We start from the raw sequence: 24437 nt of genomic DNA, 5'->3' as shown, positions 1-24437 counted from the left end.
CCGCCGCCAAGAGAAAGAAAAGCAATAATAATGTTTGACAAACTCATGTGGATTATGACTGAGGTGAGAAAGATTAAGACAACAACTATATATATATATAATTAAAATATGGTTTTTTTTAATATTGAGTTTGAAGATTTTTTGATCATGTGCCATGGGAGCTGACGGCTGCTTATTTACTTTATTAGTGTTTTTTAAGTAGCAAATAAATAAATAAAGAGCATTAGAGTTGCAGTTTGTAGGAAGTTCCAGCTCATGTTTTCATTTAAGAAAACTGCGTTTTGTCGGCTTCTATGAGGATTCGACTTGATCAAGTCATCATTTTAAAATTCATCTATTCTCCTCTCAATCCATTCCAAAGTAAATAAATTATTAAAATTCATCAGGTCTACTTACCATTAATGGAGACCTTATTAACTATATATGAGATGAAAATCTCAAAAAGAAAAGAAAAGAAAAAAGGACATATCAACCAGTAACATAACAAAATTGGCTGGATGAAATTACTTGGACATGCTAAATGTCTACAGTCATGGGCGATCGGTAATCTTCAGTAAGGAATCTTACTTTTTCCTTCATCAACTTCTTTAAAACCATGGCTGGTTGAGCAGCTGCGCAGGTGGTGGTGCAGCTAGCTTATCTCCTCCTCCTTTTCCTCCAGGTTAATATCTGATTTCACCCATTAACACCTCTATTCACAAGGTTATGAAATTTAGATTATTAAAAATAGGACAGGAACATAGCTTTGGAGCACTAAAATAACATAAACAAGAGAAAAATATGCAAACAAGTTAAAATTTACATAAAATGAATTATTAAAACAAAAAAAGAGGTTAAAATTACAGGAAATAGATCAAAGTTTTGAATGTGATAGTTTAGTAATGCATAACATGTATAATGATCCAACTTTCAACTCAATGAACTTAATGTTAAAATTGAAGTGATATGAACAAATATGCAGCCCTGTTTGCCCCCCTTAATGGTGCGACTCTTGGTTTCCCCCTCCTTGGGGGGTGGAATCTTGTCCCTCTCCTTTATCCAATTGTTGGCCGTTGATGGCTCTGATTTTGGGGTGTTGCATTCATTGTAGTATTCTGGTCTTTTTAGGCCTTTCTCTTGTATGGGGCTTGGGCCCATCACTTTTGATTAAATTTCTTTTCCATACGTACACCGTAGACGCCTGTGAGCAGTGAGGCTGGCAAGTGGCAACCACATAACCAGCGGTGTCTGCAGTAGCGATTCCATCCGAGGTCTCTCAACTTTGCAATCCTGCTGTTTCTTCTGCATCTCCCAACAACAATGAGTTGGTAACATGGTAAGAACCTCATAAATCTCCCCCAACAATACTAAACCCATGTTTTTTCACAACTCCTACTTTACAACCCACTTTGGAAATCAATTTTTTTGTTCCAAAATTTCAATCTTTTCCCTCTTCGATCACCAGAAATCTCCTTTTAGATATACCCAAATTAGCAACTATGTGAATGTGTACATGAAATGGAAGAAAGATCCATTCTTTGACTCCATACTACACATCCATAAATCTGCTGAGCTTAAACCGATTATTCAACTCAAAAACTTCATTGTGAATTATCCCAATGGTTGTATCCCAATTTCTGCTGTTTCAAAAAGAGGCTTGGAATTTGATATTTCCATTAGGGTTGCTAGGTTCCTAAGGCAATACCCTTCAGTTTTTGAGGAGTTTAGAGGTGAACACAATTTGCCTTGGTTTAGGTTGACCTCTGAAGCTGCTGAGATTGATAGAGAGGAGAAAAGGGTATTGGAGGAATGCAAGGAGGATTTGAAAGATAGGTTGAGAAGGTTTGTTTTGATGAGTAAAGATAAAGTTTTGCCTTTGAAGATTATTAAAGGAATGGCTTGGTATTTGGGGTTGCCTGAAAGGTTTTTGGATGAATCAAAAGGGGATCTTCTTGATGAGTCTTTTAGGTTTGTGGATATGGAAGATGGGTTGAAAGGATTGACTGTTGAGAGTAATGGAGAAAAATTATTGTCTATAATGCAAAGGAATGCAATGAAAAATGGGGTTTATTTTGGTGGTACGTTGGAAGGAATTGAGTTTCCACTTTTTCCATCAAAGGGTTTAAGGCTAAGGAGGAAGATTGAAAGTTGGCTAAATGAATTTCAAAAACTTCCGTATGTTTCACCTTATGAGGATTTTTGGCATTTGGATCCGGATAGTGATTTTGCCGAGAAGAGAGTTGTGGGGATGCTTCATGAGTTGTTGAGTTTATTTGTTGAGCACTCAGCTGAAAGGAAGAAGCTTTTGTGTCTTAAGAAATATTTTGGATTACCTCAGAAAGTCCATAAAGCATTCGAAAGGCATCCTCATATGTTTTATTTATCTTTTAAGAACAAAACTTGTACTGCAATTCTTAAGGAGGCATATTGTGGTAACTCTAGCATAGAAAAACATCCTATGCTGGTTGTGAGGAAGAAATACATAAGGTTGGTAAAGGAATCCGATCGGATTTTGAAGAATAGAAGGATAAACAATCGGTTTATTAAGCATGAAAAGTTGGAGAAGGGTTCAGATATAGATGCAGATTCTGATGACAGAACAGATATTCAAGCAGAAGAAGTATCAAAGAGCTTTTGTTGAAGCTTAATGCTTATGCACTAGTTTGTCAGTGGGCAGGGGGGGATCTGTTTTAGACATTGTCACTAACTAGAGCAGTCAAGAATGGCTTGTGTTAGATTTGTTGCCACATTCGAGCATTCCTTTCATCGTGGAGGTACTTTTTGAAACTTATAAATGGTTTAAAATATTTCAGTCAATTCCAGAATCTTTAATTTCCAAAGGAAATATGCAATGCAACTTATCTTTGTTCAATAGAAGCAGTAGTTAGTGTACATAATTCTTGAGAGATTATAGCTGACAATACACCATTCTGGTTAAACAAGGGAGACAACACCATTTCCGTCTTTTCCCTTGGATCCAACGTGTAAGATTTTTGAATTTACTTGTTTGCAAGTAAAATATGAGTACACAATGATTGTTAAGACTCTCTATCATTAACTTGTGTAATTGTCCTGGTCACCTTTTTCACTCGAACACAACTTTGTGCTGAAATTATGTATCGAATGATGGGCAATTTCAGAGGGTTAAAGTTGCTCACACATTACTACCAAAGTTTGAATTTGAAAACCCTGTTGCACCGGCATGTCTGTCTTCAAAAGTCAATGAGGTACTAAGCAATAGTCTTTGGTTTCAATTTATTGTATTTGTGAATCAAATTGTGTGTTATCAATTTGTCAATGTTGCTTCCTAGAAACTAAACTTGAATCTGCAATGTTATATGCAGAAGCAGTTTAATAAGCTTGAAAGGTGCATACAGAAGGCAATATACAAACTTATAGGTAAGTTGGATTGGTGTTTCAAGCTATTTCTATTATATAAGCTGATAATATATATGCCTGTATGGTGGGTTGGACTCTAAAACTTTTTTTCTGGCAATATCGTGTACTGGTGATGAGGGTTGATAATATAAGCTTCTTTTTTTTTTCTGGCAATATCGTGTAAGTTGGATTGGTGTTTCAAGCTATTTCTATTATATAAGCTGATAATATATATGCCTGTATGGTGGGTTGGACTCTAAAACTTTTTTTCTGGCAATATCGTGTACTGGTGATGAGGGTTGAACTGGGCCAACTGGCTATAACATTGAACTGCTACATAAAATCTGAATCTACCTTGACCTTGATGGAAGCTTAGATCAAACTCTGCATAGTTAAATTAAAAATTTTAGATGCTTTAGAGTAGCTTGTATGTGATTCACCCTAAAATAGTAGCTAGCTTCTAGGTTCTTATATAAAATCTTATGTACTTTGTTGCCCATGTCCAACGTGTATGGAGATACATGCAAAAACTTAAAACCAATTTTTACCAGTTTAATCAGTTGTTCACTGGTTTGCAACTGGTTCGATGGTATACACTGGACCAGTCTCCCATTCCCGATTGAACTGGTCTGACCGGTTGGTCTGGTGTTCTTGACAGTGTTCTGATTCATCGGGTCTTTCATTTTTTTCTACAATGGAACCAATGAACATATGTGAAGTCAAATTAAAATAAATCATTCAAGTCAATTTTTGATTCTTTTTATGTTTGTTTTATGGTCCATATTCGGAGTTTATGACTATCATTTCTAACGATGTTGTCTTCAAAGCTCAAGCCCTATTTTCTTTTTGGGTTTTGCCATTGCGTCCAACACTCGGTGGTTGAGTAGACGACACTTATCATTTTTCAGTTTTAATGTAAAAAACACACTTGATTCCTATAGTTTTAAAAATATTCACTTGCTCTTTGAATTAAATTTTATATAGAAAGACAATCATATTATTATTTGTTGTTACTATTTTATAATTAATTAAAATTTTATATTTTTAATTAAAATTATTGAATATAAAATTAAAGATAAAAAATTTAGGGATTGTAATACTTTCCCTTTTATTATTTGTTTATCATCTGCAGTGGAAAGATAAGATTTGGATGCCTAAAATATCTAAGCATACGTCAGAGAATGTAGTTTTTTCAACATTCCAATTCATGCTTAATTCCTTCCTTTAAGAATGTCAATTTCTCGACAAAGTCATCAGACAGTGGAAACAATTAAAAATAGTCATTTTTATTTGTCTCAGATTATATTTTAGTCGTTTATGTTTGAAATGTTACGTTTTAATCACTTATGTTATCGTTTTGTTACAAAGTGGTCACTTTACCGTTAAACTTCATTACCCCTAACAGCAGTCTTACATGGCAATCCAAATGGGTTTTAAGTGCCAACTTGGATCTTCAGTTGCTGAGATAAAAATAGATTTTTAATTAAATAAATTTAATTTGGACTGTCATGTAGGACATCCAAGTTAACATTTAAAACCCATTTGGACTACCACGTAGGACCGCAGTTAGGAAGATAACGGAGCTTAACAATAGAGTGACCACTTCGTAACAAAACGATAATGTAAGTGACTAAAACGTAACATTTCAAACCTAAATGACCAAAATGTAATATAAGGCAAATAAAAGTGACTATTTTTATAGTCTAATCCTTTAACCACGTGTTGCATTAAACTAACTCATAATTAACATGAATGGAAAACCCAATAAAAGTATATAAATATAAAAGGTATAAGTAGTTTTTTTATTCGAAGATATATATATTAACTAAATTATTTTTAATTTTAGTTTTAATTTTTATATTTAATATTAGAATTAATGTTGTTTCATGTGAATTTAAATATTTATAAATAATAATAATAATAAACTAGAAAAAATAAAATGGTACATCAAATATTAAAACTTAATTTCATTTTGGTTCCAAAATTAAATTAATTTAAAAAAAAAAACTCATATTTTATTACATATTTTGAGTGATTTATTTTCATTTTGGTGGAGAATATTTATAATTTGTTGACAAATTAGGCATTTGTCAAAAATATTAGGCAAACAGGTGCTAATGTTAGGTGTATTTAGCTTTCAAGGCTGTACTTTTTTGAAGTTTTCAAACTGAGCCGCATCAGTAATAGTATTTCTTAAGATAATTAAAATTTGATTTGTTATAATATCACTATAAAATAGTAAGTTAAAGATCAAATCATTCTCTTCTGCTATTCTTGGCTCGCTGCTGTAATTTTTTAGATCAGGTAAGGTTTTGCTTCTTTTTTTTTTTTTTTTTTGGGTAACTTTTAAAGATTCTATTTCTCTTATCCATGAAAGATAATTGGATTTTTCTGTTTTTGTTTTTGTTCAATTCATTTTCTCTATATCTGAAAAATTTTCCTTACTGGAAATAAATTCTATGGAATTCCTATTGTAAGGAATCAAATCGATGAGATGGATACCAGTAAATAAAGTGGAATTGGTTTCTCATGTTACTTCTAAAACATTACCACAAGATAAAGATGGGAGGATGTATGTATATATAACACCAGATTGTGTAAAATAAAAGGAACCTGAATTCCAATCTCCTATTTACAATAAAAATCTTGAATTAGATGTCAATGAGGTAGTATTGTTGGAATGAAGACATAAAATCTTCACTAAAAATTCACTCAAAATTGTTGATAAGGCATTTCATCGCTTAAATATTGAAGCTAAATTTCAGTGTATACCATGGTAGTCGGTAACGTTCCATCAAAATTTCATTTTGTTTTTTCTCGTTTTGGCCGATACCGACTTATACACTGTATGCATCAATTTTCATTGATGGAATTGCTAAAGATAAGAAGCTTTTTACTGGATATGATCATTATAACTTGATCATGACAATCATATCTTGAATGTTATAGAATTTTTGCAATATTTTTGTTTATAAATATTATATTTGGAAAATCGTAAACCTTTTCTAAGAATTTGTAGTTTGGAATTAGAGTTTTTGTGCTTCTATCCTACATTCAAAATTTTATGTTAGTTTCTTTTAGCATTTTGTCTATATATTTGCCTAATCTGAGATGGGGGATATTCATGTGCTAATTATGATTCATTTACTTTTTTTTTGTTCTTTTTCTTAGAATTTCTTTCGGGGAGTAACAAGTTAAGGAAGAAACGTGGACGACATTCTTTTATAATTTTACCAATGATTACATGTGATATAGATCCTGATGTTGCTCAATGGGGTCTCCAAGATATACAAGTTTGTGTATATAGCCATTCTGGTGCCAGTTGTAGTGTTACTCAGTATGAAAAATTCAATAGTCAAACTGTGCATATTAGAGAGGGTTGTTACGAACCTGAATGTGTAAATGTAGAGAATGATGCTGTTATTGCACATGCCCTGCAAGAGGAACTCTCACGAGTCGCTGCCGCAGAGGCATCTGGATTTACTAATCCTAGTCGAGACTCTATTCTTTCCCAAGATTGGTTTGGCCTTCAAGGAAGACAACATAGTTCCGGTAGTGTGAACTTCTGAAGTTGCCATATTGACTAATTGATTATAGGGATTTTATTTAATGCAATAGTGTTGCCTACTGTGTATAGATTGTGAAGATGAAGTTAATCATGGGACAAGGGATTCAGATGATTTTAGAAGTGAACTAGGTGGTAATTATGGCATGGGAGACAACCTTTATCATGGTGAAGACATGTTGCGTATAGATACAATCGACGAGTCATCTGTTCTTGATGGTGAAGTAGAGAAGAGGTTGAATGACATGGTTCCTATTCCTGTAAGTACTACGTACAAGTCTGGAAAGTTGCTTTGTTTATTAGGTTTCAAAGGTTTTTTTTTTTTAACTGAAGTTCCTCTGCAGTGTGGTGGAAGCATCATTTCATCACATTTCTTTTTCTTTCATTGTTAGTTGATTTTATTTTATTATAAATTTGATGAAGTCCTTGTGTTTTCGATCTCTTTCCTGAGGAATGAAATTTGAAGAATAACTCATGGTAATTAAAAGATATCCTGCATCAGTTGCAATCTTAGACAAGCTCTTCTTTCAATAAAAGAATGCCTGTTCTGACTTCATTCCTTATGTTTTGTGGAAGTATATCCAATTTTTAAGATCAGTAATGAAGGCTACAAGATTACCATTTTTTTTTCCTCCAATGTACTGAAAAATAAGAGCCAAATGTAGTTAAGTTTAAGGATAATTATGATTTTTTTTTCCATTTGGTTAGAAAATTTCTAATGAATGTTATGAAACTTGTTCGGTGTACAATGTCTTCAGGAACAGAAGGATTAATGTTCATAACTGTTCAAATGGATTCATTGTTTATATGTTCTTCGTTTAAACTTCAACCATTAGAGCTGAGTAGGGTAGGATTGTTCGAAGTGTCTCAAGGTTCACCATTAAGTTGTTTCTACTGATTTAAAAAGGAAAAATTCTTTCATGCATATGAATTCTTGACCCTTTTCCTATTAGTGAGTTTAATTGGAATTGACGTTGCTAATTTTGTGATTGTGTAGCATGTACCTAAAATTAATGGAGATATACCATCGGTTGATGAAGAGATATCAGACCATCAAAGGCTGCTTGATAGGTTTGGCTTGACATTATCTTTTATCTTGGTCTGTTTCATCTGTTTCTCTTTTGATTTTGAGGCAAAATACTATTTTTGGGTTGCTTTGCTTTCATATCTTAATTTTCATATTATGAGAATTAACATTCCAGAATATGATGCAATCCCAGGATCAGTAATTCGAAGAAAACCCTTGACCATTGATAGAAGCACATTTGCATATCAAGCAACTAGGGTAGTACTGCTGGTTTCATGCTTGTTACGTGGTCTATCGAAGACTAAATATCACTCATTTAGAACCTTATGCATCACTAGATACTACTTGGTTAAAATATGATCTCTCTTGTTTTATCTGCCCATTGCTTTCTCTTTGAATGTTATAGTCTCTCCCCCCCCCCCTCCCCTTTTTTATTTTTCTGGTATTCCCGATCAAGAGCCATAAAATTCCTAAAAGAAGCTTTTTTCTTTAATGATAGCAATACCTTAGAAGGATGATACCTTAAATTTATGCAGTGCTACAAGTAAATCACAGTGCAAATTCTAAATTAACAGCTGTAAAATAAGAATCAAGTTTAGTTCCTCACTCTGTTTTGCAGTATGTTTTAAGAAAAGTAACTAACAAAGTCCCTTAATAGAAATCTCACCAATCTAGTTACCTGAGTTCATTTAGCTCCAAACTGTACTCACTAGAATGAGATCCACTTGCTCTAAGTTTCATTCTTGCAGTAGTGGGAAATCAAGGAATGAAAAATGAAAAGAATGTTATCTTTTAAATATATTTTGATGTGGATAGAGGATAATTGGTGCCATTTAATTGGTACATTTGACATTTTCCCATTTCTATGATGTGGTTGCTAATGTTTGGATCCATATTAGTAGATAGTTCTCCTTTTCGGAGGGGTCCTTAATTCCTTTTTTTCAATGTAGTAAGGTGTATTTGAGCATGCATATTTTGTTTACAATGAAAACTTGTTGAATTAAAGCTCTCATATAACACAACACAGATATCTTGCCACTAGGCCAAGTGGTTGTTGACAGTTTTATAAGATAGTTCAATTCTTGTGTTGGGATCCATTTTGGTAAAATGTTTGTTCCTTTGCCATGCAGTTCCCTTTCTCTACAAACTTCCTTTTCCATTTGTTTTTCTTCTCCATTTTCTTAAAAAGATGCTTTAGTGTTCAGTTGGTTTAGTCATGAATGCAATTTATGATTTTATCACATATATTCAATTTTAAATTTATGATTTTATCTTTCAGGTTGCTGTTGTATGGTCTGGTTGAGAATAAGGTTCATGGTGATGGTAACTGTCAGGTTGTTTTTACTTGATTCACTATAAACTATATATTAAATTGCATATTAACATGCATGGGTGTTAAATAGGTTGTTATGCTTCAGTATTGACTTATTAACTGACTTTATAACCCTAGAGCGTCTCTTTCTAATTTTGATTAGCCCTTCTTGTCAATACCTTACATGTTTCCCTTATTTTATATGTCCCAGTTTCGCTCTTTGTCAGACCAACTTTACCGTTCTCAAGACCACCACAGGTTTGTGAGGCAGCAAGTTGTTTCCCAGGTTGGTTGTCTTTTTTCCCTCTCCTTCTGTAAGTTCAATTTTATCTTGTCAACTTAAGTCCTTTCACAGCATAGTTAATAGTTTAATCTGTTAGTCTTGTGCTTCTGTTTTCTGATGATGTGTTGATTTCATTAGCTTAAATCAAATCCGGAGATGTATGAGGGTTATGTTCCAATGGCTTATGGTGACTACTTGAAGAAAATGAACAAGTAATAATATTTATTTCTTTACTATTTTATCACTAAAAACTTTCTAAGAACACGTTCATCCTTAATATACTTATTTACATTGATGATACAGGACCAGTGAATGGGGGGATCATCTTACATTGCAAGCAGCTGCTGATTGGGTATGGTCAACTACCAAACCTTTTTACTTCTAACATGAGTTAGCATAGTTCTTTTCCAGCTGACTGTTGAGTTGCTAGAATTTGAATGTAGACCATAAATTTGTACTACCATAAGGCTTAAAACTCCTGTTATATATGAAACTGATTTTATTACTTTTTTTTTCTTTTGAAACTTCGCCATTAAGTTCTTTATTCATGCTTATCTTCTAAAAGAAGTATAACATGAAGCTATACCTATTTTGTCAAACTTTGTTACTACAATGAGTTGGTGGTTTTTCTAAGTTTGCAAATTTATGTGAAGCAATATCTTGTAAAGCTTGCCTAAAGAAATGACAATGGCTGCAAACTTGTGGGTTGAAGTAATGCAGCAAAATAAATCGTGTAATATGGGTTCCTATTCATTGAAATTTTAAACCTTAATCATATTGGGTAAGTCTCATAGCATAATAATTTAGGACTTCTGTTTGTATTTTCTTTAGCATTTACTTATTGTAAAGAGAATTAGTTTGTCGAATCATGCATGGTATGCTTGAGAAGTTGCTATGAAGAGATGTGTGATTGTCGCAAATTTATATGGTTTCCAGCACTCAAAAATTAAGATACTTCATTTCATTTCCAATGCTAGTGTTTTCGCTTTTTCTGACATGGACCACTTGAGAAATGTAAATTTGCTGTTGACTGCAGTATGGGGTGAAGATATTTGTACTAACTTCATTCAAGGATACATGTTACATTGAGATCCTTCCACATTATCAAATGTCTGAACGAAGTAAGATACCTTAATGTTTTTAATCCTTTCTTTTTTTCCTTTTTGATTTAATATTGGAGATGTAGCATTAATTTTTCATGACAGATATGATTCGTGTGTCTGAGATGTTCCAATATATAATTAGATTTTAGATTTCAAGGTCAATCTGAAGTTACAATGCTTGTTGTGTATACACTTTATGGTATAAAACAGAAAATGAAAAATTTAGATATGTAAAAGAAGGATGTGTGCGCATTGCTGGTTGTGAAACAGTTTAGGTTGTTGAATTATTGACGAGTGGATATACTTGTGCTGAGATTTTATTTTGTCATATCATGGTCCAAATTGATAATCAATTTGCTATGTTTGTGTCTTTAGTTATTTAAGCATTGTAGTTAAAGCCAAGAACTGCTTGGAATTGGGATTAAGTTGGTGCTATACTTTGTCTAATAGGCTGTTCTGGATGCCAGTGTTTTTATGTACTTGATGCTTACTTCCATGTTGCTTGTTTATGATTTGTGATTTGTGCAGTTATTTTCTTGAGTTTCTGGGCTGAGGTGCACTACAATTCCATATATCCAGAAGGAGGTAAAAACAGCAACACTCGTTTCTTCTTTTCCCAATGCTTTTTATGTTGCCAGATAGATATATCTTCAGATCAGTACTTTTATGTTATGGACATTACCTATGTTACCTGGACTGGAATGTGACAAGAACATGATAATGATTAGATTAAAGAAACTGTTGTTGTGTTTTGTCCAGAACTGCCTAAGAAAAAGAAGAAATGGTGGATGGTTTGAAGAAGTTTAGCACTTCATTAACTTTCCAAGGAGCTCAAAGAAAACATCAAGCATCTGCTGCTCTGTCTTTCTTGGGTTGCTTTTTCCAAGTTCCATTTTTGTGTAAATAAGTGTACGTAATGATATTTTCTATTCATTTTTATTTTACTTATAAAACTATTTCTAATTTACTAAATAAATAAACTACATTATTAAGATTATAAGACACTTACATTGTATCTTCCATTTGCTAATATTGTTTGTGAAGCCTAAAACCAACGGAATGCAAAAAAAGAATTTCTTCGATTAATGAACATGTTTGTTTTTCTTAGATTTCGTTTCCTTTTCTACAGAGTCTTTTCTAGTTGCTCTTTTTTAAGTTGCTAAAATTTTTATCGGATAATGCTTAGCACTGGCAATACCATGCATTATACCACTACATGACACGAACAAACAGAGAGAGTAACTAAAACCAGAATGGCTGAGTTGATGCATTTTTTAGATTTGGGTTTTGCTTAGCCTTACCAGAAAATGGGTCAACATTTTTATTCAAGTTTGGTCCAAATTAAAAATGTTAAACCCCAATCCAATCCAACTCATCTGGATTGCTTCTTTTTTAATTTTTTTATAAAAATTTAATATATCAAATACACTAAAATAAATATTTCTCAACAAATTAAAAATATATTAAAAAATATTTATATTTAAATAACATTGAGATAATTGCGACTTAACAAATAAATCTTTAAAATAGCAACAAAATGCTTTTAAAATAGTAATAAAATAACAATAAAACAGTGACAAAATGGCAACAAAACAATAACAAAACAGTTGTTTTAGGCCAAACTTAGACCAAAATATCCTACCTAAGACCCAACACATTTAAAAAACAAGTCTTATATTTTTATGTAAGTCCATTTTTTGGACCTATAATTTTGTCTAAATCTTCCCACTTTTCAAGTGGGACTTTAGACTGAGACGAGTGATCCGGCTCATGATCAGGTCTAGTACCAACATAACCAAAAACAAACTTAAATGAATGAGTCAGCTCATGATCAAATCTAGTACTATCATAACCAAAAACAAGTACGCATGAAAGTGCAAATATTTGTCAAAAAATAAATAAATATAACTTGAACTTCTAGTCATAGAAAATGTTTAAAAGGGGTGATGAAAATTTCCCAAAAATATTGTACTAATATTGATTTTGAATTAACACTGAGCTATACATTAAAAATATTTGAGAAAATATCAAATATCACTGAAATAATATACTAAAAGATAATATCCACAGAAATGAAGCCAAGAATATATGTTGGAAGTTGGGAGATAAAATTATTAAAATTTGAAAGAATCAAAATTAAAATTGTATTAAAAGAGCTTATATTAAATTATTTGAATTTTGAAGAAGCCAAAATACAATTCTCCATTTAAACAAGTGCTTAAATTGCACTAATAATTAACCGGAGGGTACCAAAACAAGAACAAAAATGATAGATTGAAAAATCAATACGAATATTCCTATGCACTGAGAACCCTTAAGTAAATTAGGATGGTGAGTACATTAATAAATAGCAAAAACATTATAAATAAATAATATTCATCAGATAATAAGCCTTACCAATAAAATAACAGTCCAAAACTTTGCTGCATATTTACATATATATATATATATATATATATAGCTTTCCATAAAAAATTCTCAAAGTTCAAAAAGACTTCACCTAATTAGGGAACTCTACCTGTTATTAAGCAATTTACACCCAAACTTCTGCTTTTTACAATCTATATAGCTTCAATCATCTAAATTTCCAGAATGGATATGAAAAATATATGCCATCCTCTTCCGATTCAACCATCGGTGAAGTCTTCTTTTCATAATAGTGCTAGTGCGACGAATATACAAAATCATATATCGACAACGATCATCTTATTCTCTAGGTCTAGCAGATTTGTGTTTATCTACAAACTCCTTTTCAGTAGGGATAAGACTCAGGATAATGAATAAGAAACTCACCATCCATGTCAGCTGTACAAAATTGCATTGATTTGCAGTCTTGTCATGAATGCAGAGAAGAGAAGCCATATATGGGCTTTTCAGGAGCTCAATGAGGATAGGCTGGATAGTAATCCTATACGCCTTTCTGTGATCAGAGAAAAAAAAATGTGGTTTTTAAGTTTGCATGAGTGACTAATAATAGTAGGCTAAATAGAAAGTACGTCGAACTTTATGACAAATATTAACCGGTGCTTACCTCCAGTTGCAATAAGCTTCTCAACACGGGAAACAATATGTTTGCCGTAAGTATACCTCTTCAGGCCATTTAAATGGACCTTGATTCGAGAAAGAATCAACTCAAGATTTTGATCATCGCATGTTTCAAGAACCTTTTGCACGACATAGTTTCCAAATTGATCTTTCATCATAGCCTGTTATGCATTCAACAAACTTCATATTATGCAACTGCAAACCAAGGAGCAAAAGCAGAAAAATATATATATATGATATTTGATTTGTAAAATAGCACAATGTGAGGTCTGCAATAGGGACACCTAAAATTTATTGCTTGTCAGTTCATACAAGTGCACAGTTATACTGCTTACAAAAGCATCCCATGGTACCTGGGAATTTTGCATCAACATATATACAAGGAAAAATTTGGAGTGCAGGAAAAACCAAAGGTAAAACAACAAAGAAAAGGGGGCCTAAAATGCACTTGGACTGGTCTAGGGGATGCTAAGAAAGGATTAAAATATGGTCACGGATGTGTTTTTGGTCATGTAGCATCTATTGTAGTTGCGGATATAATGGACGCTATTGTTGGCAATTATGGTAAATATAAGCAGTGAATATCCATGGTAGAGAAATCTGAAATCGGAAAATAGTGGCCGCAATGTCACAGTGCAGCTACTATTTAAATCCTGATGCAAAGCTATGTTTCTCGGATGCTATTGTTGGCAATTATGGTAAATATAAGCAGTGAATATCCATGGTAGAGAAATCTGAAATCGGAAAATAGTGGCCGCAATGTCACAGTGCAGCTACTATTTAAATCCTGATGCACAGTTATACTGCTTACAAAAGCATCCCATGGTACCTGGGAATTTTGCATCAACATATATACAAGGAAAAATTTGGAGTGCAGGAAAAACCAAAGGTAAAACAACAAAGAAAAGGGGGCCTAAAATGCACTTGGACTGGTCTAGGGGATGCTAAGAAAGGATTAAAATATGGTCACGGATGTGTTTTTGGTCATGTAGCATCTATTGTAGTTGCGGATATAATGGATGCTATTGTTGGCAATTATGGTAAATATAAGCAGTGAATATCCATGGTAGAGAAATCTGAAATCGGAAAATAGTGGCCGCAATGTCACAGTGCAGCTACTATTTAAATCCTGATGCAAAGCTATGTTTCTCGGATGCTATTGTTGGCAATTATGGTAAATATAAGCAGTGAATATCCATGGTAGAGAAATCTGAAATCGGAAAATAGTGGCCGCAATGTCACAGTGCAGCTACTATTTAAATCCTGATGCACAGTTATACTGCTTACAAAAGCATCCCATGGTACCTGGGAATTTTGCATCAACATATATACAAGGAAAAATTTGGAGTGCAGGAAAAACCAAAGGTAAAACAACAAAGAAAAGGGGGCCTAAAATGCACTTGGACTGGTCTAGGGGATGCTAAGAAAGGATTAAAATATGGTCACGGATGTGTTTTTGGTCATGTAGCATCTATTGTAGTTGCGGATATAATGGATGCTATTGTTGGCAATTATGGTAAATATAAGCAGTGAATATCCATGGTAGAGAAATCTGAAATCGGAAAATAGTGGCCGCAATGTCACAGTGCAGCTACTATTTAAATCCTGATGCAAAGCTATGTTTCTCGGACTTGGGTGTGAGTATCGGATACGGATATGGTTAATTTTCAAGGTTTTTCCATGTATTTGAAGGATCCTTGGAGGTCATAACCCCCATATCCATGTGTTGGATACAGGTATTTCATGAAAAATGAAGAGTCCAAGCAACATAGATGTGAAGTATTCTACAAACACGCCATATTTTTTAGGATGACATTGAATAATACCAAATTTCCTATATTTTTGCAAGTTTCTTGCTAAATTTATTTATTGTACTCATTTGATTAGGAAACAAAGAGAGATGATGCTTCAACATATATTGTAACAAAACTCAAAGGTTTTTATAGAACTTGTTGTAAAAAGGAAAAAGAAGGAATAGTACTAGAAGATAAAACATACACAAGTAATGGCATACACAAGTAAATATATGAATGATGAATCACTATTTACATGTGGAAAAAGAAATTACTATTGCAACATACCTGTAATGGCTCATTTTCATCAGTTGAACCAAGCATCTCGTTGACCAGAATTTGTCGTTCCTCTGGCCCACCAAAAGTCAAGCACTTTTCAACGACATTAGAAGCAAATTTCTGCTGACTCATCTTCACAATTTGTCCAGCAAGCTTGCTGATGATCGTGGACCGCTCATGTGGCTTACCGTGTTCAAGAACATGCTACCACACAGAGATAAACGTGTCAGTGACACATAATACCACAACATTGATGCTCGACATAGGACATATTCGCAGAAGGTGGCTAGAGGAACAAGCAACAGGAAAGAAGGGAAGAAATAATGAGTCAAATGGGACAACTAATGAGTCATTTAAGCATAAAACAAAACATACACAGAAACAGGTTCAAGACACTGTTCAAAATAGTTCAATAATAAGATTGATCTAGAAACCAAGACAAAACATATTACAATTAGCAATGGATATGCAAAAACAATAAAGCAGATAAAGTAGATCAGTTTCCCAAATGAAAAGTAAATAGGCTAGATTCAAAAGGGATGCTCGGATACCTGAATAACATAATTCCCATATTGATCTTGTGCTAGAGTGCATACAGATTGCATGACCTCATCCATAATGATTTGTTGGGTTTTTGCATCATTGCAATGTTCCAGCACCCTCTATCAGCATTAATAGTGAGTAAAATCAATAAAAGTAAATGACAAATCTCCAGCAATGAAAGGGTAGGATTGGGATGTTTCAAACCTGAATGACACGACAACCATAAGGGTGGGTAGAAAGCGCCACGACTTGGCCATAGAAAGCTGAAATGATAAATTGAATTCGATCCTGAGGGACACACTCTATACACTTTTGAATAACATGATTACCGTTCTGATCATGAACACATTTCATGATTGAACCATCAAGCTCTGCCACCATTCTGGTTTGCTGGTCCACATCAACCACTTCTAAAGCCTGCAGTCACCAGATTTGTAGCAATCAGAGGCTTCCATAACCCCAAAGATATACAAGCAATTTACTTTAACCTTGTAAAACATTCTCATAAGGCACGTGCATGAAAAGCTCCAAACTCATTACAATGCTAATATATCCGGTTACACTCAAAGATTCTTGGATGCACTCAAGTGCTCCGAACAACAAAACAATAGCTATTATAATTTAAATGATTACACTGGTCTCCAGCAGCATGTAAAACAGTAAAAATACCAATATGCCTGGATTTAATAGAAAATGAATTCAGTGCCATGGAGACTATTGGTAGTCAATGACTCCAAGAAAGCAAGAGAATTTTTTTTTATAGGAAGAATAAAAAGAAAGGGAAACACAGTTGATGGACCTTTTGAATCACTCTGCAACCGTACATTTGAAGGCTAAGAGGCAACACATGACCTGTAAGCTGAGTGGCTAAGTCCGCTCTTTGACTTTCTGTACCATGCTCAAAAAACTGCAAATCCAGCTTAACAGTTAGACTAACCAATTATATCTGGATAAACAAGGTGGTTGGAAGATTTAAATGAGTACATCATGAAGCATATACTTTCTGTATGACATAATTTCCAAAGACATCAGTCATCAAAGCACAAGCATGGGGAATAATCTTAGGAAATATTTTGATCTTCTCTTCCTCTGTGGCAGTTTCTAATTTCTGCTGAATAAAGCGACTACCGTACTGATCCGTACTGCATCATAATACAAATTAGGGTCAGGACATTACACGCACGAATGCATTATAAGGTAAAGGAAGGCACCGAGACACCAACCTGAATTCAACAACATGGTCAGCAATGTCTAAGAGTTCAAAAGACCTAGTCTTGTTGTTCTTAAATTCATCCAATAAAGATGATACATATCTTCCATCCATACTACTACTGATATCTGAGTGCCATGACCCTGATGAGCTTCTCATCATTGAATTAAAACGTGCAGTTCTATCATTCTGTATGCTCCCAGAACCAATGTTCGCAAGTACAGAATTTGCCAGTGGATTTCCAGCATATGGCATGCCGAGGCCATATGAAGAATTCCCATAATAGCCCTGATTTAGACCACCAGCTTTACCTAAAAGCGACAATTCATACTGCTGCTTCTGCTGAGCTAGTATTGCCTCAATGTATGCCTTTTGAAGGCCATCCAAATCCCCATGCAAAGTACCACCATGGTTCCCGGCAAGCAAAGAATCAGGACTAGCCGCAGTATGTGTCCCATAAGAAGTTCTTTGTAAGTATTGCATAAAACGAGGATCTACAAGTGGAGAAAGGAGGTCAGACCCTTGATTTCCTGCTCTATTTGAACTTTGCCTATCACCAGTACCAGTCAAGGAGAAACCTAAAATAAAAACCAGAAGAAAAAGATGTTAAAGAGAAAAATGTAGAAAGTGAAAAATACCAAAAGCAAAGTACAAGATTTGAGAAAATACCATACCCGCACTTAAATTGTTCTTAACTGCAGAATTTAGCTTCTGGTTAACCGAATAAGCACCAGGTAGACGGCCAATGAAATCTGTGTTCAAAAGATTCACATTGGGATGTGCAACATCAGATCCTTCCAAACTTCCAAATCCAGAAGGATGCACTTTTGCATAAAGATCTGCAGAAGAGGAAGTTCTTTTGGGAATCCTGACTTCCCCATTGGAACTAATCTTAGAAGCATTAATATTAGGTGCAATCCCCTTTTCCCTTGCGAAGTCAATATAGTTTGGAGAAAATAAGAGCTTTTCAGCACTGGACTTGTCAATGAATTGCTGCTGCACACTATGACTATGACCATTTGGCAAGTTTAATGGAAAATTCTGCTGATTACCCAGATCAGCCTGAAGATGAGATCGCATGTGGCTATTCTCATCTGCATGTCTAGTTTTCGATAAGTTCAACCCAGATATTGTAGCTGCAAGTTCAGCAAGCTCAGGCGCAGCAGACGGATGCCCATTTTGAGCATTTGATCCAACAATATTCTTTTTATCTACTAGGCTGACCTTGCTCCCAACAGGAGGAAGTCCAGAACCAGGAGACCTCCCAACTAAATGTTGTTCAGGAGTTGTACTCCTTGATAGCGAAGAACCCACAGCGGAGGCAAAAGAGTGAGAAGTAGTTTTACCATGGCTCTTAAGATGAGCTACACCAGCAGGCAAGCCCTCCAAGGACTCTGCTCCACTACCAAAACCAGGAGGGCTGGGATCAGCAATGCTAGCCACATCCAACATATCACTGAAAGTATTTCGACTTGCTGGCCTTGACAGGTGGCCAGTTAAGATGGCAGGTCGATCAAGTCCACCCTGCAGGATTTATCATATCAGTTGTGCCACAAAACAAGTTAAATTAAATAAATAGTATTTCACTTAATGATCCATTTTCAATTAACTTAAATTAGGTTGTTTAATGTTAAGCAATATCAAGATGTTTCAAGCATAAAAAAACAATTTATATATGAAAAACAATAGGAATAAGAAAAGACTACACCATTACTAAACAAAACATCAAAGTGAAAAATAACCATACATTATTAAATAATTGAATACATTCCATCATAAATGTTGGAAAACTATTTTAAAGGGCAGAACAAAGTAATGTAGGATCTAGAAGCTGAAATTTGATACCATCCTTTTCTTTGCACAGATTATTTTGATCATCATATGAAGGTTAAAGTAAGTTATCACATTATTGTATTATTCAGTTTTCAGATAATCCTTCTAGCATGAAAGACAAGAACAAAAGAGAAAAAAGGAACTAGCATCCCTAACTTGTTCAAAATATATGGTTAAGTTCCCATAAATTCACGGAATCCTACAAGTTGTCTGATCTAGAAATTGTATTGTGAAAATAGTTTAGTAACTTCAAAGATAAGTCCAACAAGGAAAAAAAAGGAATTAAAAAGGGACGTAAACTGGAAATCACCTAAAGATCAATATATTTTTGACGTGGGGTTAGGAATATCACAAGAAAACAGGACAAAACAACCCATATCAGTAAAGAAATATTAAAACATATCATGTTACAATGAGGATAAAAATAATTTACAAAACCTAGAATTTATCAATTGACCTGGGGGCTACATCACCTGAAGAATGTCAGCAAAACTCTTCCTCCTTGCACCAATCCCAGTAGCAGACAGCGGAGCCAAACCATCTGGGCCTCTATCAAGCCACTCAGCAGACATCTTCCTGGACATATTCCTTGCATTGGCATTCCTCAGTTCCATCAAATCATTTTGTCCTTGTTGCACATAAAGACCAGGTTGCATCGAAAATAATGATGAACTATCACCACCATCAACCAACTTCTTCTTTCTCCAGTCCCCAATGTTCCCAATGGAAGAGCCACTAGCCTGGAACCTTTGTGCAACTCGCCAATCCTCTTTTGATAACAATGGTGGAGGCAGCCTTGGATTTATGTTTTCGTGGGAGTAATAGTATGAAAGATATGCAGGATGCGAACGTATCTCATCTTCAGACAGCATTCCATTATTGCCAGTAGTACTATCACCAACACCACTGACACCATTATTGTCTCCAAAATCAGGATAAGCAAAAAGACTACCAACAGCACTCAAGGATCCCTCAACCGTGGGTGGCGCACTGCCACTTCTATATATGTTAAGATCCCTGTCATGACCCACAGATTGTTGGTTATGACGAGCTCGCAAAAGCAATTCTAGTTCAGTCAAACTCTCTTCCAAACTCCCACTAGGTATTTCAAAACCATTATCCATCGTTGGTAGCATATCTATGTTACTGCCGGTAACCATCCTCAAAACCCTACATCCATAGAAAAAAAATCAATCAATAAAACTATATCAATAAGACAAGAAAATAAAAACCCATCTTTCAATGTCTAAATGTTATTTAGTTCCTCCTCTTCATTTACTACAATTAATAATGGGTTTTGTGTTTAAAAGATACCAGAAACAACTTTACAACTTTTTATATTTCAAAAAAGTCCCATCTTCATTAAAAAACGAAGAGAAAAGAAAAGAAACAAATTTTTAGATGAAATCTTCAGCAACCAAATAGAGCACAATCGACCATTAGACTTATACAAAAAAGCAAGTTTTCATTTTAAAAATTTCATAATATTCTCAGCAACAAACCATATAACTGGACGCTAAATTCAACCAAAATAGAAAAGAAAAAAGAACAAAAACTCACATCGTATTTTTTTCATCACGACATAGGTTAATTAAACATTAAAATTCAACAAGGAACTTAAAAATCTAAAAACAAATTCCCGCATCAATTAACTACCAAGCACCAAAAAGTAATCTCCCTGAAACCCAACCCCCCCCCCAACCCAAAAGAAATGTAATCCTAAAACTAAATTGCGATTAAATCAACGTCGATAATGAGAAACTTACGTTGCCTGAAGATCAATACTCCGTTTCCTCTTTCCTTGTAAGAAAATTATAAAATTTTAGAATACAGAAAAAAAAAATTAAAACTATAATCAGAAGCAACAAATATTATTTAAAAATTGAAAAAAAAAGGATAAAAAATGTACAGGCAAAGACGGAGGCGAGGTAAGGAGGAAGAGAAGGAGAGAGCGTAATGTCTTCTCTGAGATTCTTCCGAAACGGCCGTTTTTTTTTTTCAAATTATCAATGAAGTTGTAAATTAAAGTAGCAAAAAGAAGAAAAAGGAAATCAGAGATAGAGGGGGAAGTAGGACCAGAAAAATGTGATTTCAGACGTTGGATAAACAATGGACGGTGATGAACGGTGATTACGTGCATGGACGTTAATTGCTATGTAAGAAGTAGTTTATTTTATTTGTATTTTACCCCCGTTTTTTTTATTGCTAAACTAACATGGAGGATAGGTTAATTTATGTGAATATGCTGAAATTTTTTGTTGAGAAATTAGGTTAGAAATTTTAAAAATTTATCCATTTATGATATTTTTGGAGATAAAAGGTGCTCTATAGGATGCATTTTTCTTTCAACGGCAATAATTATAATTTTCAACGGCTACAAGGAGTCCAATAATTATAATTTTTCTTATATAAACCTCTCCAAACTTCATTCTTTTCAATCAAATACTCAATTTTCAATCCTCGATTTCTAATTTTTTAATTTCAATCTTCAATATTTAATTTTGAATTTTAATCCTCAATTATTTTTTAGTTTTTTAATTTTATTTTATTCATTATAATTTTTAAATGAAAATCAATTTAGTTGTTTGGATGACAAGCATATCTCTCGTATTCAATTACAAATGGTAAAAAATTTATTAAATTATCTAATTTTAAATAGTTAATTATTATGTTGCCTAGATTATTAATTTTTTCATGTTTATATACTCAACTCGAAGGTCGAATTTTGGAGACATGCATAAACAATTTAAGCGAAGGCGTACCAGATGTCATTCATGCACACTTGCGAGATGCAATATTTTTATACATGACTCGCATGCTCGGGGGACTAAATTGGATCTCTCACTTATCAGTGCTTTGGTTGAAAGATGGAGGCTGAAGACACACATATTCAATCTTCCTTTCAGCGAGTGTACAATTACACTCAAGGGTGTTAATCTACAACTCGATCTACCTGCCGATGAGGAAGTCATTACAGGTCCAATTATTAGTGTCAACTAGAGTGCAACATGCGAACAACTATTAGGGAAGGTGCCGAACAAGATTAAGGGCAACCAGATTAAGATGAAATGGTTAGAGGACAATTTCCAAACTATTGAGGCTTCTGCGAGTGATGTTGAAAAGGAACAATTCGCGCGCGCATTCATCTTGAGGTTGATAGGGGTCTGCTAATGCTAGATAAATCTCGCAATTTGGTACATTTAAGGTGGCTACTACTACTAGCCAACTTGAAAGAATTGAGATGACTTTGTTGAGGATCAACGGTGCTAGCGACATTGTACTAAGAAATGTGTTGAGTGATGATACTGGATAAAGTTAAAATTGGTGATTGCATGCTCCTTTTTTAATCGTGGACATGGTATTGACTTCCATTTTTATGCCCCTGAGTGGAACTCCCTTACGAATTCTCACTCATCATATGGTAAATTTCATTTTAATAAGTTTATAGAATACAGATGATTAGTTACTAAGTTCACTCTGATAGATATTTAAAAAAAAAAATTGAAACCGAAGCTCAAGTAAATTAAAAGATAGCTAATGCGTGTTGATATATGTCATAATGTTGATTAAAATTTCATGACCTCTCTATTGTTTCTTTCTTTTTTCCAAATCAAGTAGATAAATGCTCCCAAACAATTAGAGGTGTTTATGGACTAAGTCAGGCTAGGTTCAGGTCGAGTTTAAGCATAATATTAACATACTTTATATTTGTTCAAGCCTAACCCGACTCGAAATATGAGCCTAAAATTTTGTCCAGACCCTCCCATATTTGCAGAAGATTAACCCAAACACATTTTAGTTCCGCCCATATTATTTTTAAAATTTTTTTAATAATTTTATATATTTTTTATTTATTGAAATTTTTTATATAGTCATCTTAACATTATTATAATGTTTACGATAGAGTAATATTATGTATTTAGTATAGTTATTTATTTAATGTGTCCTAAATTACATAATAATAAAAATAAAATATTATAAACTTAAAAATGGGTCGGGTCGAGTCGAGTCGAGTCGGGCCGAACTTTGAATGTTTAAATTCGAGCTCAGCCTATATATTAAATGGGCCTTTTTTTTTTTCCAAGCTCATTTTTCAAGCCTAATATTTTTACTCAAACTCACCTAAAATTCAAACAAGCTTTCATGCCTAGACGGGTAACCCGGGCTATGTGCAGGTCTACGATCAATCTTCAAAATCAATATAAGGAATGACTTTCCTTTTAATCTTGTAACAACCCAATGAAGTTCTTGAATCCAAGACATAGCCCTTCTATGAATAAGACACAGTTTTAGTACATCTTGCCAAATCTATTTAGAGCACTCCCATTCAAAAACTAGATGATTTAGAGTTGCCATTCCATCATGACAAATATTGCAACATCCTTCAATATCAAACCCCATGAAATGAGTCTGTCTTTTGTAGGAAGCCTGTTAAGGATAGCCATCTAAGCAACAAAAGACAACTTTGGAATATGTAAAGGAAACCAAAGGAGTTTGCTCCAAGCAACCCTCTCCTTCCTTGTTCTGATTTCTTTCCATATTTTGGACACAGATACCTTACTAGTTTCTTCTATATTTTTAAGAACTTGAGAAGCAACATCCCTCAACTTCAATAATTTCTTTCAACCTCAACCTGCTAAAAAGAATCATTCTTCAGGATATATGCTTGTACATAAGCAATCCATAAAGATCCCTCACCAGCAAGAATAGATCTAATATGTTGAATCATGCAGGCCTTATTCCAATTCTCCAGGTCCTTCATTCCTAAACCCCCTTCAGCTTTTGGAGAACAAATCACATTCCAGCTAACATCCTTCATTCAACCTCCTTGTCATAAGGGGAACTCCTGAGTGACGAACAGGGAGTTTCCCAATCTTAAACCCAGTAATTCCACTAATTTCCTTCAGGTCATCTTCTAACATCCTAGTAGAAAAAATCTCACTTTTGGCCAGAAATTTCATAAAAACACTCGAGCACACTCCAAATACCAAGTACAGAGTCAAGAGAGCCTTTAGCAAAAATCAACAGATCATCTGCAAAGCATATGTGAGTCAATTTAATCCTATTGCATTTTGGATGATACTTGA

The 24437-nt window shown here is 34.0% G+C and overlaps 3 protein-coding genes across 9 annotated transcripts; 2 read left to right on the top strand and 1 right to left on the bottom strand.

The window, feature by feature from the left end:
- Positions 1 to 451: 451 nt before the first annotated feature.
- LOC105779628 (protein WHAT'S THIS FACTOR 9, mitochondrial) lies at positions 452 to 3634 on the top strand. 5 transcript variants are annotated; one of them, XM_052629828.1, is made up of 3 exons: positions 452 to 661; positions 1177 to 3206; positions 3324 to 3634. In XM_052629828.1, the coding sequence occupies exon 2, from the start codon at positions 1355 to 1357 to the stop codon at positions 2618 to 2620; it is 1266 nt and encodes a 421-aa protein (XP_052485788.1). In that variant the 5' UTR covers positions 452 to 661; positions 1177 to 1354; the 3' UTR covers positions 2621 to 3206; positions 3324 to 3634. The 5 variants fall into 5 exon arrangements, with proteins under 5 accessions (XP_052485788.1, XP_052485790.1, XP_052485791.1 ...); XM_052629830.1 differs by having other exon boundaries at positions 452 to 2753; positions 3120 to 3206; XM_052629831.1 differs by having other exon boundaries at positions 452 to 2753; positions 2923 to 3206.
- LOC105779627 (OVARIAN TUMOR DOMAIN-containing deubiquitinating enzyme 9) lies at positions 2616 to 11655 on the top strand. Its single transcript, XM_012603463.2, has 14 exons — positions 2616 to 2753; positions 2923 to 2963; positions 3120 to 3206; positions 3324 to 3378; positions 6529 to 6909; positions 6995 to 7182; positions 7920 to 7993; positions 9229 to 9283; positions 9473 to 9547; positions 9683 to 9756; positions 9848 to 9896; positions 10581 to 10665; positions 11176 to 11232; positions 11407 to 11655. The coding sequence occupies exons 1-14, from the start codon at positions 2702 to 2704 to the stop codon at positions 11442 to 11444; spliced, it is 1311 nt and encodes a 436-aa protein (XP_012458917.1). The 5' UTR covers positions 2616 to 2701; the 3' UTR covers positions 11445 to 11655.
- A 1351-nt stretch (positions 11656 to 13006) lies between these two features.
- On the bottom strand, positions 13007 to 21385 carry LOC105779626 (pumilio homolog 4). 3 transcript variants are annotated; one of them, XM_012603460.2, is made up of 12 exons: positions 21260 to 21385; positions 21117 to 21145; positions 19824 to 20520; positions 18192 to 19041; positions 17531 to 18095; positions 17308 to 17449; positions 17107 to 17214; positions 16512 to 16724; positions 16316 to 16426; positions 15774 to 15968; positions 13679 to 13853; positions 13007 to 13567 (listed from the first exon to the last, which is right to left on the bottom strand). In XM_012603460.2, exons 3-12 carry the CDS (start codon positions 20508 to 20510, stop codon positions 13521 to 13523), a joined length of 3093 nt encoding a protein of 1030 aa, XP_012458914.2. In that variant the 5' UTR covers positions 20511 to 20520; positions 21117 to 21145; positions 21260 to 21385; the 3' UTR covers positions 13007 to 13520. The 3 variants fall into 3 exon arrangements, with proteins under 3 accessions (XP_012458914.2, XP_012458915.1, XP_052485786.1); XM_012603461.2 differs by having other exon boundaries at positions 21117 to 21150; positions 21260 to 21382; XM_052629826.1 differs by lacking the exons at positions 13007 to 13567; positions 13679 to 13853 and having other exon boundaries at positions 15919 to 16050; positions 21117 to 21150; positions 21260 to 21383.
- Between the last annotated feature and the right edge of the window lie 3052 nt (positions 21386 to 24437).

This window comes from Gossypium raimondii, chromosome 4 (assembly GCF_025698545.1).
Source record: "Gossypium raimondii isolate GPD5lz chromosome 4, ASM2569854v1, whole genome shotgun sequence".
In the NCBI taxonomy this organism is placed as follows: domain Eukaryota; kingdom Viridiplantae; phylum Streptophyta; class Magnoliopsida; order Malvales; family Malvaceae; genus Gossypium; species Gossypium raimondii.
Note: the sequence above shows the minus strand (reverse complement) of the source record. Positions and strands in the feature narration are given on the sequence as shown.